At 30.8% G+C, this 14,834-nt stretch overlaps 2 protein-coding genes across 2 annotated transcripts; one reads left to right on the top strand and one right to left on the bottom strand.

Moving 5' to 3' along the window:
• Nucleotides 1-1,222: 1,222 nt before the first annotated feature.
• LOC130904200 (protein NDUFAF4 homolog) lies at nucleotides 1,223-2,848 on the bottom strand. Its single transcript, XM_057816828.1, has 4 exons — nucleotides 1,973-2,848; nucleotides 1,832-1,917; nucleotides 1,525-1,756; nucleotides 1,223-1,465 (listed from the first exon to the last, which is right to left on the bottom strand). The coding sequence occupies exons 1-4, from the start codon at nucleotides 2,115-2,117 to the stop codon at nucleotides 1,302-1,304; spliced, it is 627 nt and encodes a 208-aa protein (XP_057672811.1). The 5' UTR covers nucleotides 2,118-2,848; the 3' UTR covers nucleotides 1,223-1,301.
• On the top strand, nucleotides 2,832-14,691 carry LOC130904192 (serine/threonine-protein kinase Warts). Its single transcript, XM_057816815.1, has 11 exons — nucleotides 2,832-3,146; nucleotides 4,420-4,783; nucleotides 4,858-5,319; nucleotides 5,371-5,691; nucleotides 5,765-6,009; nucleotides 6,078-6,457; nucleotides 6,514-6,871; nucleotides 6,929-7,264; nucleotides 7,711-7,889; nucleotides 7,953-8,221; nucleotides 8,489-14,691. Exons 2-11 carry the CDS (start codon nucleotides 4,520-4,522, stop codon nucleotides 8,918-8,920), a joined length of 3,246 nt encoding a protein of 1,081 aa, XP_057672798.1. The 5' UTR covers nucleotides 2,832-3,146; nucleotides 4,420-4,519; the 3' UTR covers nucleotides 8,921-14,691.
• The last annotated feature ends 143 nt before the right edge of the window (nucleotides 14,692-14,834 follow it).

Genomic DNA, 14,834 nt, shown 5'->3' with positions numbered 1-14,834 from the left:
AAAATTAACCGTACTTAGAAATATACGTATTTATAAAACACGAGGGTAACAGAGAAAATAACAAACATTTTAATATTGAAAAAGCTTATTATGTAACAGAACATACTAAGTTTTGATAATTGATTCCAGAAATTAGGATTTGTAACTTTTTACTTTGATTTCGACATTTTTATAAAATCCTCAACTGTCAAAATCTCTTCTAGAAGACTATAAAATATTCGGTTACTGCGTGAATATACATATAAAGGCCAAATCACTTAAAAAAAAGAAAAATAGTCTAACCTATTGAATTACCTATTTGTCCCATTAAACAATTGATTCATAGTTGAATAGTGAGTTTTTCATTATGAATGCTAATGACATTCAACTTGAATTCTATTTTTATTTCAAATATTCCGATTTACTTGTAATTTGAATTTATTTTGTCAAGTAATTAAAAACTAAACTGAAAAAGGTTTGTTTAGATTAGAACATGAAAATTACTTCATAAAGTGATGCCCATAGTTCAACTTATTAAAAAACTGCGATATCGCACACAACCTAACCTAACAATGATCGCTCTTGAAGTTAACAAACTTTCTATTTTTTACGCGCTGAATGTCAAAAACGTCACTTTTCTAGTCACTACCTTCGTACCTTATAGGGAATTCAGCCATTTCGATCTGTTTACCCAGCCCTAATGGAAATATAGCATTTCACGTTTAGATATTTTAATCTTCAAAGAGAGCTCCCATATTTGTTTTGACATTTCAATGCTAATCAATTAGCATTTTATTCGAGAGTTGATTCTACTTTTGTATTGTGTGTTGTTTTACAACAAATAAACATCGAAAAATAAATTTATGTACATTCATAAAACTCCATATTTTACTATTTACTGTTCTGACCAGCTAACTTCAATTATTTTGGGTTAAGTTTTTTTCATTATTCGTTTAATGTTTGGTAATTACCACGTTAAATCTGTACAACCTATGGTCACGTGATCATAGTGAACAAAATTACCGAACGCAATTTATGAATGAACTAATTTGTGACATAATCAAACTAGCAGGATGACAGAGCTGATCCCACCCATTACCAAACTATATGTTACTTTCTCGATTACCCTCGTACCTCATAGAAAATTTAACCGTTTTGATGAGTTTACTCACCCAATAATGGAATTATAGCCGGTTTATGCTTAATTTTCACGTTTAGATATGAATGAATTAAAAAATTTCGATTAGAGAACAAATGAATACGTTTTATTATAATTTCAAACTTTTCTACATTAACAATTAATTCGAAATCCTAGTTTACACCTAGTCATTCTGGTTTTTTGATAAATCAGGCGGAGGAAGTTGTTTTCTAATATTTTTAATTACATGAATTCTGGGTAAACTTGGTCCTGCAAATTTTGCCTTCGTACTTCTCGTTTCTTGGGGTAAATACATCTCAAACACCCTGAAGTATTTCAATATATTTCCTACAATTATTATTACTGTCTAAAATTCAAAATATATCAATTATGTGTTATCAACTTACCAACTGTTGCTTCGTCTAGAACATACTGTTCAGCGATTTTCTGGGCGTTATAGTTTATTGGATCTTCTTGATGCCTCGATATAAATTCTAATACATTTCCTAGAGTGGTTTTACCCATCGGTATTTTTTCAGGATCTGGTTCTTTTATTCCATATATAAAAGATGGAACAGGACTCCTGTCAGCTGGAAGAGGTCTATTAGGATTAGGTTCTTGTTTGATATTTACATTCGGCTGAAATAAAATTTGTTGTCACTTAAAAAATTTATATGCATATAAAATCAAAATATGACAATACTTATACCATACATCTTGCGAAACTACAAAAACATTCTTCAAATGCTTATCTAATTTTTCATTTTTCTTTAAACTTTCCTCAAACGCCTTTGGATATTCTGTAAATGAAACGTACAGTTTTATTTTAATATTAAAATGTATTTTATATTTAACCTTGTATCATTTGCTCGTAAGTTTCTTGATCTCTCTTATGTCGCGGTGCTGGAATTGGTTTTGGTTGCGATATTACTTTATGCGCTCTGCTTTCTAAATTAAAGTTTTTAAATGGATTTTTTATCGACGAAAACACTTTCCCCATGATATAATTTGTTTGAGGTTATGTTCTACCGTGTTTTAAATACACTACTCATTAATAAATTTTAATAATTCCATGGAAACCGGCTGTTTTTTTAATATAAACTAGCGACTAATAATACGTTAATCACATCAATTATAATTTTTTTTGTTCCTTTTAATAATTCCTCGGAAACCACGCCTCTTGCATACCTCGTCTCTTTAAAAATAAAATAAAACGAGAAAGAACTACTGTAGTTTTTGTTCTAAAAAAACATGAAATATTTTCTACCATTGGCGGCCATAAATAGATATAACTGAATGCCGATATATTAATTTTCGATAAGTCGAATCAAATGTACTGAATACAAGCTGTTAATTTTTTTTAATTTAAATTACCGTTTAACACAACAATCTGTTGCTGAGTTACGTGAAACTTATTAATAATTAAAAATGATTTTGTAAATTAATTGATAGTCTTATCGATTATTTGTTACGCCTATGGCTTTGAATGTTGCCTGTTTTATGGAATGCAGGGAAGCATTGCCAAGATAAGACCGAAAAAATTACTAGATAAAAACAAGTTTGTAATGGAATTTACAGAAAAAAAATTGACAAATGAATCCTACTAATTGAAATAAAAACATCTTGTTTACTATATTTTTTGTAAAAGTCCTTTTGAAATTGATGTTAATTATATTTAGATAATATTATTTTTAGTTTTTATTTTTCTTGTGTTGGCAGATTCTGGAATTTGACACTGAGTAAAATGGCTGACAACTAAACCCTAAACTCAATCCAATTTTCTTTGTTTTCATTACATTTTTTCTTGTTTTCGCGGTTTTAAATTTTATAAATGAATTTATTTTTTGATATACGTTGAACGTGTAATAATTAAAAGTGTAATATGTAACTACCGTGTACCAAAAATTGTAATAAAGTGAAGAAGTGTCCTCAAAATTCATCACATAGAATGAGATAGATTGACTTGACACTAAAATCTGTCATTCCAAAGACTGCAGCAGATTCTTAAATATTTTTGCATATTGAAAAGGTAATTATTGTACGAAGCTTTAAAAAATGTTTGTAATTTTCATTCTAAATCGAATCATTGATTATTGCTGAATTAAGTAATTCTTATGGAATGCGTACTGGTATGCAGAATGAGACATCTCTTTGAAATTTGGCACATACTTTTAACTTTAACAATGCATAAATATTTTATCAATAATCTTCATACATATATCTGGTAATTTCAGTATACTGTGTATAAGTTAATAATATAATGCTAAAAGTAACAGGTGGTTTAATTTTTTTTAATAATTGTAATACTAGACTGTGTAATGTAGGATGTAGTCACTAGTTTTAAGTCGACAAAATAATGCTAAATTTATTATAATACGTTGGATGCAATCTAATTCAATCTATTTAACTAATTTTGAAATTTTATCACTTTCAAGTGTTCTTGTATCTTTCAAAATTGTGTGATTTCATCAGTGGTTATTTAAAAATGATACATTTATATTTTGATGAATTAGTGATTATTCATCAATAGATGTTTTTGTTCTACCAAAGTATAGGAATAGATAAAGCAGGTATTAGCTATGACATATTCTGCCAAGAATGCTTTTATATCATCTATCTTATCATATGTGAAATAGTTGATGTTGCTAAGTGATGTAAAATAACATGAAATAATATATTAGCAAGATTAATATATTTGTGAAAAGGTATAATATTTACAAATTATGATTAAATTTTATTATAATTCACATTTAAGTTCCCAACTTTGTTAATTGAATACTTTAAATATTTTTTTATTTAAGAATTAATTTTATGAAATGGAGATATTAGCTGCTTTCCAATTAAATTCAAGTGAACTGAGACACTAAGTTATGTGAGTATCTTGTACATAATGTGAATTAATATTCTTAATAACAACATAAAATTTACCATTATCATTGGTGATCCAACTGTTACTTGCAGTGAAAGAAACGGCATGACTAAAATAATATTATTTATAAGATTATTTACATTGATAACTGTTTTCAATAATTTAGTATTGCGTACTTACTTGCTTATTTTGTTCGTAAGATCTGAAAATGTGATGTTATTAACCTCACTTTCAATCTGAGTTCACCAAATTCACTAAAGCAAGCTTGAGCAGATTGCTGGTAAAAACTCAGTTAGGTTTCACTTGTGAGATTGAAAAGAGAATAATTTGAGTTTTGATGTAAATGGAAAGCAGCTAATAACTTTCCTTGTATGATAGTTCTCACATTTATAAGATTTGATTCAACATTTTCAATAAAAGTATTCTATTTCAGTAATAGAAAGTACAAACACTGCTCTAATATCACATTTCAAAAAATAAGTATATAGTTGGTGTCAATGTAAAAAAGTTGTGAGCCTCGTGTGAGGCCCAGTATGGGCCAACAGTCCCGCATTCAAATCATCATGAATCCAAGCACACCGGCCCGGTCACCGGGCTATCACCAAAAAGCTATGGAAGAAATTCAGAATTCTTTAAGGCCATTTGCAAAAAGCAGTAGCGAAGCAATGAGCTCCAGTGCTGCCAGCACTATATCAAGTTTTTCAGCAACTAGCGGGGTCAGTTCTTTGAGCTCTACTTCTGGAGGAAATGTGAATGATAAAGATGTTATACAGTTGAGACAACTGGGTTTTTCAGAGGTAAATTATTAATAAAATGTGGTATTTACAGCACTACAAAAAAATATATATATTTATATATATTTGTTCAACAGGAATCTTCTATTCGAGCTTTACAACTTTACAGTGGTCGAGTTGATATTGCCCTAGAATACCTCAGCAAACAATCAATTGATCCCTCTACAGGTTTAAAGACTACTTCTCCTAGCTATACTAAACTCATGAGAAAACCCAGCATTGAACGAGAATTAGTACTACCACGTGGAAGCCCAGCTTTAGACAGTGGTGCAGGAAGTTCACGTTCTGATAGTCCAAGACTAATCGCCGATTTACATAATCGATATTCTCCAAGTTTTAATGAACCTCCGCCTCCGCCACCTCCGAGAAATACACCTCCGCCACCTCCACCTCACGTTGTAGGTGGAGCTGGAGGATATCAAGCACCACCAGTTCCTAGTAATGTACAACAGATGTTTAAAAGAATGTCACCTGCTCCTGTGGTACCAGCAAGGACATCAGCTGTGGGGCAAGTGTACAATTCACCTGCCTTACAACAAGTATGTCGCCACATTGATTTCGATACATTATAATAATTGTGATTTTTATAGAGAGGAACGAGTCCTGTAAGCAGTACCTCAACTTCTTCTGGTCGTCAACCAATGGTCGTTCAGAATGGTCCACAAGTACAACAACAACTTTCACAGCAGATGCAGGCTTTGAGCTTGTATCAAAGTAGTACAGCTTCAACATCAGAACCACCACCACCGTATCCTCTAATACCAGCCAGTCCAGCAAACGGTCCTCCTCCTCCACCTTCATATTCAGCATCAATTCAGAATAGACAGAGTCCTACTCAGGATTTCAGGAAGAGCCCTTCATCTGGTATTTATTCAGGATCGGCATCTACTGGATCTCCAAGTCCTATACCAGTACGTTGAAAATCAATATTCAAATTAATTAGATATAAAAAATGGAAATACTGTGAGTGATATTTTAATTTAGGTTTCAACGAACGCAACTCCAACGGCAATGGCGCGACCGACACCCTTACAAGCTTGGGGTGCACGACAAACAATATCCCAACCTCCGATTATTATGCAATCCGTAAAAAGTACTCAAGTTCAGAAACCAGTACTGCAAACTGCCATTGCGCCAACATCACCACAACTTCCATCGCCTACAAGCACTACCCCACCGGCAATATCTGCTCCCCCGCCTTCGTATACCGTATCTATCCAACAGAAAGGGTAAATGTTTATATATATTTGAAAAAAAAATATTTAATGTTTAATTTTATCGTTATTTTTGTTTACAGCTACACGAACGGTACAAAACCGGCCGCTCCTCTTCCCTCAGGTAGTCCATCAAACAATGTTCAACCAGTTACTGTTCCAACTACCGAGCCCCCGAGTTACGCTAGTACCATGCAAGCTAAAGCAAAAGCCCAACGCGGTATGGCAACTCATCCTCCCTTACCACCACCACCTTATTCCTCTGATGATAACCACGTTCAAGTGTATACTGTGGATAGTTCTTTGTCTCCAAGGGCGAGTCCTCACGTCCACCCTTCATTACAAAGAAAATATTCTCCAGTCGTTAATAATGAATGTAGATCTGATAGTCCACAATCAACTAGTAGCGGAGATAGTAGGAATCAGTATTCGGATAACGGAGCCCCGCCGTTACCTCCGACAGGTAATATTGTGATATTAACTCGTTCACTGCCGTTGCTAATTATATGTTTTTCTCAGCATCATCTTCCGTCAAAAATAATCACATAGTGAATGGTAACAGCGAAACGAAATCCAGTGAAACACCGCCTCAACTACCTCCATACACTAAGATTAAACATCAATCACCTATACCGGAACGGAAGAAGATTAGCAAAGAAAAAGAAGAAGAACGTCGAGACGGTAAAGTGAAGAATTATTCGCCGCAAGCTTTTAAATTTTTCATGGAACAACATATCGAAAATGTTATTAAATCGTACAAGCAACGCCAGTTCAGGCGGATGCAATTGGAGAAAGAAATGAACAAAATAGGATTGAGTTCTGAGGCTCAGGCTCAGATGAGGAAGATGTTGTCGCAGAAGGAATCGAATTATATAAGGTTAGTAATTTTAATCAAGTGATTTGCTTGTTGTACTTAATCTGATTCCTATTACAGGTTGAAAAGGGCTAAAATGGATAAAAGTATGTTTGTAAGGATAAAACCAATAGGCGTCGGTGCTTTTGGTGAAGTAACATTGGTAAGAAAAATCGACACCAATCATCTATACGCAATGAAAACTTTAAGGAAATCCGAAGTGTTGAAAAGGAATCAGGTAGCTCATGTTAAAGCCGAAAGGGATATTTTAGCTGAAGCCGATAATGAATGGGTCGTCAAACTTTATTATTCTTTTCAAGATTCGGATATTTTGTATTTCGTTATGGATTATATACCTGGGGGTGATCTAATGTCCTTATTAATCAAATTAGGAATATTTCAAGAAGTACTGGCGAGGTATGTTCTCAATTTTCTTTCAGTTATTGTATTTTAACTCGATTATTTTGGAAATTATATTGAAAAAATCAACAAGATTTTCATTATTTCTATGTACATTAGCTTACAATTTCATTTAAAATCTTCTATTGGGCAGGGGTGGCTTTGAGACCTAATTTCCTAACAAAGGGTAGTCCCATTATCTTAACTTGATAATTTTGGGGATTATATTGAAAAAATCATGAAAATTTTCATTATTTCCATGTATATCCAGAGTATAATATCACTACAAATGTTCTGATGTGCAGGGCTGGCCTATAAATATATGTGATTTCGTAATAAAAATTAGTCCCTACATATTAACTTGATTATTTTGGAAATTATATTGAAAAAATCATGAAAATTTTCATTATTTCCATGTATATCAAATAATTCAATATTTGGTTATTAATTAATTTTTTTTACAGGTTCTACATAGCAGAATTAACTTGCGCAGTTGAAAGCGTACATAAAATGGGATTTATCCACAGAGATATTAAACCCGATAATATTCTGATAGATAAAGACGGTCACATCAAATTGACAGATTTCGGTTTGTGTACCGGTTTTCGATGGACGCATAATTCCAAATATTACCAACCTAACGGTAATTTCAAACCCTCACTCAATTCCACGTACCAAATTGATACGATTTCTTTTGTTATTCCAGGAGATCATAGTAGACAAGATTCAATGGATCCGATAGACGATTGGAACGAGGAGTGTAATTGTAAACCATTAGAAAGGCGGAGAAGACGCGAACATCGATGTTTGGCGCATTCTCTAGTAGGAACTCCAAATTATATAGCACCAGAAGTACTGCAGAGAAAGGGATATACGCACGTATGTGATTGGTGGAGTGTCGGTGTTATTTTGTATGAAATGTTGGTTGGTCAACCGCCGTTTTTGGCAAACACTCCCGCCGAGACACAATTCAAAGTAAGTATTAAAAAATAAACATTCAAATATTTTTGGCGTGCTGAAAGAAAAAGAAATTCCCAAACTTGTGGAGGAGTATAATGAGTATAAGTATAATGAGGTGTATAGCATTGTACAAAATATCTTGAGGGGATAGGTTTAGATATATTAGAACAGGACCGACTGCACGGTGTATAGCAGTGGACATATTTATTACTTATGGATTTCGATTATTTAAAGTATAGTGTATGTTTATTAAAATTATATTGTTTATTTTTTGTTGTTTAGGTGATAAATTGGGAAACGACCCTACAAATACCAAAACAAGCCAATCTTTCACCGGATAGTACGGACTTGATATTAAAATTGTGTTGTAGCGCCGAAAAGCGTCTTGGAAAAAATGCTAGTGAAGTAAAATCTCATCCGTTTTTCAAGGATATCGATTTTGAAAAAGGTCTGCGACGTCAACCGGCTCCTTACAAACCGCGCATCGAATACCCGACGGACACGTCGAATTTCGACCCGATCGATCCCGATAAACTTCGAAATTCGACGTCGATAGACTCTAACAATTCCGACGAATTAGTCGATAATTCGAATCTCTTTCACGGATTCTTCGAATTTACGTTTAGGAGGTTCTTCGACGACGGTGGCCTCACTTCCCTCAACAAAATCAATTTAGACGACAACGACAATCAAGGCGGGCCGGTATACGTGTGACGTTTGGTGACTGATAGGGGTGGAACCCCGTTCTTTTGAGTCTTTGATTCCGGAGTGATGCCGCGGGCACGCTATTCTTGCCAAAAGCCCGGTTTCGTTATCGCTATTACTATTATTTGATCGGAGAAAAAATTAAAAAAAAGGTTTTTCCGTCAAGAAAAGGTAAAAAAAATTTGTGTTTTTTTATTATCTTTGTGTTTATTATTTTCTTTTGTTAATCATACAACTAGTTCTTGTGTGAATAAAATTTCATCTTCTCTAGAACCCTTTATATCATTTCAAAACTCAGAGTATTGGAATTTTAGTTTTCAGTCTCATTTCATCCTTTTTTTTCCATTCCTTTTGATCCTTTGCTGCTTTGTTTTCCCTTATCTTCCTTCTTCCTCTGCTACTTGTTCTTGTTCTTCTTTTCTTATGTCTTTTTGCATCTGTCTCTTTTCTTATTAGACTTTTCTTTTTATGTGTCCATACCAATTTAACTATTTTGTATCCTCATTTTCTTCAGTTGTTTCATCTCTACTGCTACTATTCTATCCTGTGTCTTTTTGTTCCTTACCCAGGTTTCACTTTCACGGCTCCATTGAGGTGTATACTTTTATTTTTATCTCTTCTTCGCCTTCTTCCTTTTTCTTTAAATTTGTCTTATTTATTTGCTTTTGTTATTCTGTTCGCTATCTCATATTTACTATTTCTTCATCTTCGGTGAAATAACAGCCAAGTATTCAAGTCTATTCTTTGTTTTTCGTTATTACATCTTCCTCGTGTTTTCTTTTTTGATTTACCACCATCCTTTTACATTTCTTCATTTTAACTTCCATTCTCAGGGCTCCTATAGTCTTTATTCATATGTCTACTTTTTCTATTCCTCTGGAAACAATCAAACTGTCACTTTTGATGTTGCATCACCTCATGGAGCTTGATACACAATTTCTTTGGTCGGTTCCCAGTATTTATGTCATCAGAAAAAGCTTCTTTGATTGCAGTTTTACATTTTTCGCTCAAACCTTCAGTTGAAGCTACTCAGTGCTTCTCTTTGTAGGGTTTTATAATCACATAACAGTTTTCAAATTCATATTGTACAAATTCACATACTGTGTCAAATGGTCGAATCTTTCTAATGTTCAATAGCTGTCCAATGATACCAACTCTAAAGCTACTACACAAGGGTAATTAAAATTGATTTTGTCACAAATTTTATTCACACAATAGTCCTTTTGTACAAGTATTTGTGTGAAGTTTGATGTATAACCAAAGTCCAGTCTAGCTGCCTTATAATATTTAATGAAATGCCCTTTTCAGCTCAAATTCAAGTAGTTACACAAATAATTGTTGAAAAAAAAAAACAATGTAAAGTATAAGTCATCGATATTAAAAATTTTGGGGTATATCAAAGTGCCTTGTTGAAAAAATTTGATGTAAAATTTTCATTTCGTATTAAACAAAAAGAAAATTAAGTTAATCGAAATCTAAAAATCTAAAACGAATAGGTTAGTTTACATTTTCTGCTAAGCCGTTTGTGTCTTCCAAAGCGATGACTTAACTTTATTAATTTTTTTTAATGATTCTTTAAAGGAAAAAATAAGCTGATGAAAAAAATTATAAAGTGTAATGGTGCTACTTTCAAATAAGTAACGTTAAAAATTGTGATATAAAATTACCTACCCGATAAAAATCTGACTTGTATAATTTTTGAAAAAGTTGAATTGGATTTTTCTAGTCAGTTATTAAAAGCTAGATAAGCAAATTGATAGAGATATATAGATATATTTTATGATTTACTTTAAAAGGCCCAGCTTTAAAAAAAAATCAAAATGATGGTAGTTTAATATACCAAAAAATATATATACTAGAATGATTGAGGTTGACATCTAGAATTGTTTTATTTCCCAATAGAATCTCAATAGAGATATCTTAAACTGGTAGTTCAAATGTACCAATTTATGTTAACATTAGCAAGGATTTATTTTTATATTAATTAGTAACACAATCTATTTTTTTTTTCGTTAAAATTCAAAAGTTTATAAAGATTAAAATGTTAGTAGTTCAAATGTACCAATTTATGTTTATATTAACAAGGCTCTATTTGCGAGTAGTTCAAATGTACCAAATCAATAATGTATCTATTACTAAATTGAACTCACACTAGAAAATATGTTTTTGTTCGTTTTTTAAATAAAATTAACTTCCAATATTGTAATAAATAAATATGGGGAAAAAATAATGGATTCAATTGAAGTGGTAGCCGTCCTATTATAATTTATTTATCTAGTATGTAGATTATTTATTTTTTGTAGTATCATTTGTGTTGGGTTTCTAAAAGATCCTCAATATTTGTCAACTTTATATATATATATATATATATATATATATATATATATATATATATATATATATATAATTATGACTAATAAGATTTTTTTCGGGTGTTGAATTATAAATTATTATTGCTATTTGTGTATATGTAAATAATTTGTCAAACGAAAGTGAAATAAGTGTGAAAGGAATTTGATACATTGAATAGAACAAAGTTTTGTAATCCTTCTTAAAAAAATATTGTTAAAAGAAAGTGTGTGTGACATGATATATTTATATCAAAATAAATTTCAAATACAATTAAATATACAAATATATGTACTATCTTGTTCAAGTAACTTTTTCTAAATCATCACAATAGATTGTTAGAATCATTAAATATTATCTCAAGATTTAATTTCGAGGTGCCCCATTTTTATCAAAGCAATAGTTTCAAATAATTTGACTATTTTCACTTTCCCCGATGCTCCCTCCAATATTCCTTTTCCCTATGATGTTAGTCTCTTGACTTTCCCTCCGTCCTACATTTTTTCAACTTTGTATGAGATTTTTTTCCAAACCAAATTTATTTCCAAATATTCCTGAATGACTGTATACACTACCACTACACCAACACTCACTCAATAGCAATGTTATCGTCTTCAGGTAAACTGTTTATCTACAGTGTGTTTATCCTGTAACTTGGCCTTTGAGAATATTATTATGCAGTTATCATATATTGTAGAGTGTTTATAAATATTCCAAAGAACTTACGGAACGAATAAGGGGTTAGCAAAAAATTGAGCAATAAGTAGTGATACAACAGTTTATCTTGACAATTAAGAAGTTCAGAAGGATTCAATAATCTAATAGAGAAAGCATAATGACTTATTTAGCCTTTGAACAGTTTATCTCAACAATTGGAATTTCCAGAAGATTTGATAATCATAGAGAGGAATTATAATGATCTATTTAGCCTTGGAACAGTTTATTTTAACAATTAAAAAGTTCCAGAAGATTCGATGATCGAATAGAGATAGTATATTGGCCAATTCAGTCTTGGAACAGTTTATCCCAACAATGAAGAAGTTACAGGAGATTCCATGATCAAATAGAGATAGTATAGTGATCCATTCAGCCTTGGAACAATTTATACAAACAATGAAGAAGAATTAGTTTGTTCACATTATGAAGTGTCTCTCCAATATCCTTTAAAAATTTTTTACACTTGAATTTCAGATAGTACTTATAGTTTTTGTTTCAAAATTTTTGTTCAAGAACTTTTTTCTCATAATAATAATAAAAATAATTACAGGGTATTTTGAAAGTACTCAATACTTTTTAATTTACTTAAAAATGCCAATTAGAAGTTGAAATAGACTCTTTAGATATTAAAAAATTATGATTTAGAATTAAAAATATTCTATTTTTTGTTTTTTTTTTAATTTATTGATCACACTTGCGCATAATTTGGAAAAGTAATGTAAATGAATGTTGGTTGTACGCACTGCCTTTATTACTAATAAAATAAGTATTTAAATATTCGTATTGAAAAAAATGTAGAATATGATTTGAAAATACTATAAAATTAATTTATTAAAAAAAAAGCTGTGTTACAATAATAGGTATAAATTTAGTTTTTTTGCTCATCTTATGCTTACAGTGTTAAATAAGAGTATTTATTTACTATTTCATTAAAGAACGATCAATTTTAAATTGTTTTTTAAACATTTATGTCTTGTTTTATGATAAAACAATATTTTTGCAAAAGATTTAGTATTCTAAACTTGTTTCTTTTATTCCCGAAGTTATTTTTAAATATTGGATACTCAAATAAAGAAATATATCGCTTTTTATTAAATAATAATCTGAAATAAATCTATTTTAATAGGAATTTAATAATATTTTTCAAAAACAAAATTTTCACTTGATTTTATAATTATTTTTCCACTAACAAAAATTCTTTTCAGTACAACTCAAAAATAAGTTATCCTATCACATAAAATGTTTTGTATTAAAAATTTGTTTAAAAAACAAATTTAAAAATTGTAAAAATGGTGTCCCGAAGAAATATATTGAATATTGATTAATAACCAGTGATATAAGTGGTGAAAATGGTTTTTACCCTCTATTTAGTGATTTTTAAAATTTTTTAATGTTTCCACAACAAATCCAAAACAAAGTTCAGTAATGAGATTATCTACTGTTTTTGGAGTTTCCAGTTTTCGTAATATTCTTATTCAATAATTAGTTACTTGATTTTTTATTTAATTGGAATTAGTTGTTCCAAAAACTGTTTTAAACATAATTGAACTTCATTAAATATTTGGAAAATAGAAAAAAATATATAAGTGCAACACCGAGACTTTTTTATAAGTCGGACTTGATTTTCTATTTTTTATTTCCGTTTTTCAGTCCTGAATTATTTTTTCTTTCTTAGGTCTTAAATCACCATATCTTCCTTGGTTTTTCTCATTCTATGTTCATAATTTTTTTGTTGCTTTCTTTGTATTTGATCCAACCACTCTTTTATTAGTTTTATTTCTCCATATAAATACCGTATTTCTTCTTAGCCATAAATCTCCCAACTTTTACCCCCTAGTATCCCTTTTAGTATTTTCCTTTCTCTTATATTCAACCCCACTTCCTCTACTTTGTTAAGAATCGACGTAGCTCATTGTTGGTCTTATTATTGTTTTGTCCAGATATACCTTCGCCTTTCTGATGTAATACCCTTAGTTATCCTTGCTTCTAGATTTCCTCCCTCGTCATCGTCGTCCTTTGTAACCACCCCAAGATAACTTTTAACTTATCTTAAGCTCATTATTTTTTCTTCTTTAAGTTGTATTGGAAAACTTCTTATTGCTCTTTTTCTTTTACATCTGTTTTAATTCCATTTGGTCTTTATGTTCTTTGTCATCTTCAAATTCATCAATAGTATCTTCACCTAGAAGCACAACTATAGGTTTGATTATTATTTCAAAGAAGATTCAACATGTTTTGGTTTTCTTTTGCTATCCTATCCATGACTGTGGGTGTTCCTAGCTTTTTTTTTATCCCAGCCCAAACAATCCTTATTCTGTTATTCATTCACCGTTTCATTATTTTAATGAACCGATCTGGAATTTGGACTAAAATAACATTCGAAATTTTTATTTGCCAATTATGTATCGATGGAAATGTATTTTTCATCGGGGCACCCTCTTTAAATCGTTCCAATCACTATTTCCAATTTTTCCTCTGTGTATTTTAAGTTTAAGTACGATTTAATTTTTAGTAAATAATTTGTCTAGTCTTATCAAATTTTTTTTATCCGATTATGTTCATTTTTAAATGTTTTTTTGTGCGAATTAGATTTTTAAAATTCTATGTTAAGTTTTAGGCATTCGTGTTTTAAACAATTTTAAGTCAAAAGTGCCTTATTTCTAGAATGCAAAATTGTAAATGTGTGTAAATATATATATTTTTTGAAACGATAACCTCATATTTTTTTCCTTGGAAAAGATCCAACCAGAAATCAGGAACCATTTATAATACTGTTTCGACAAAAAATACTTGTATGTATATATATATTTATAATACTACAGGCCTTTAAAGCCAATGATTTATTCTTCTTTTCTCA

Source organism: Diorhabda carinulata, chromosome 2 (genome assembly GCF_026250575.1).
Source record: "Diorhabda carinulata isolate Delta chromosome 2, icDioCari1.1, whole genome shotgun sequence".
Taxonomy (NCBI): Eukaryota; Metazoa; Arthropoda; class Insecta; order Coleoptera; family Chrysomelidae; genus Diorhabda; species Diorhabda carinulata.
The sequence above is the reverse complement of the archived record's forward strand: the minus strand, read 5'-3'. Positions and strand labels throughout refer to the sequence as shown.

Coding starts and splice junctions, on each gene's coding strand:
- LOC130904200 (XM_057816828.1), bottom strand. CDS start 2,117: ATGGGGAAAGTGTTTTCGTCGATAAAAAATCCATTTAAAAACTTTAAT. Junction 1,757..1,831: donor TTTTTGTAGTTTCGCAAGAT/GTATGGTATAAG, acceptor ATTTTATTTCAG/CCGAATGTAAATATCAAACA. Junction 1,466..1,524: donor TCTAGACGAAGCAACAGTTG/GTAAGTTGATAA, acceptor TAATAATTGTAG/GAAATATATTGAAATACTTC.
- LOC130904192 (XM_057816815.1), top strand. CDS start 4,520: ATGGGCCAACAGTCCCGCATTCAAATCATCATGAATCCAAGCACACCG. Junction 5,320..5,370: donor ATTCACCTGCCTTACAACAA/GTATGTCGCCAC, acceptor TGATTTTTATAG/AGAGGAACGAGTCCTGTAAG. Junction 8,222..8,488: donor CCGCCGAGACACAATTCAAA/GTAAGTATTAAA, acceptor TTTGTTGTTTAG/GTGATAAATTGGGAAACGAC.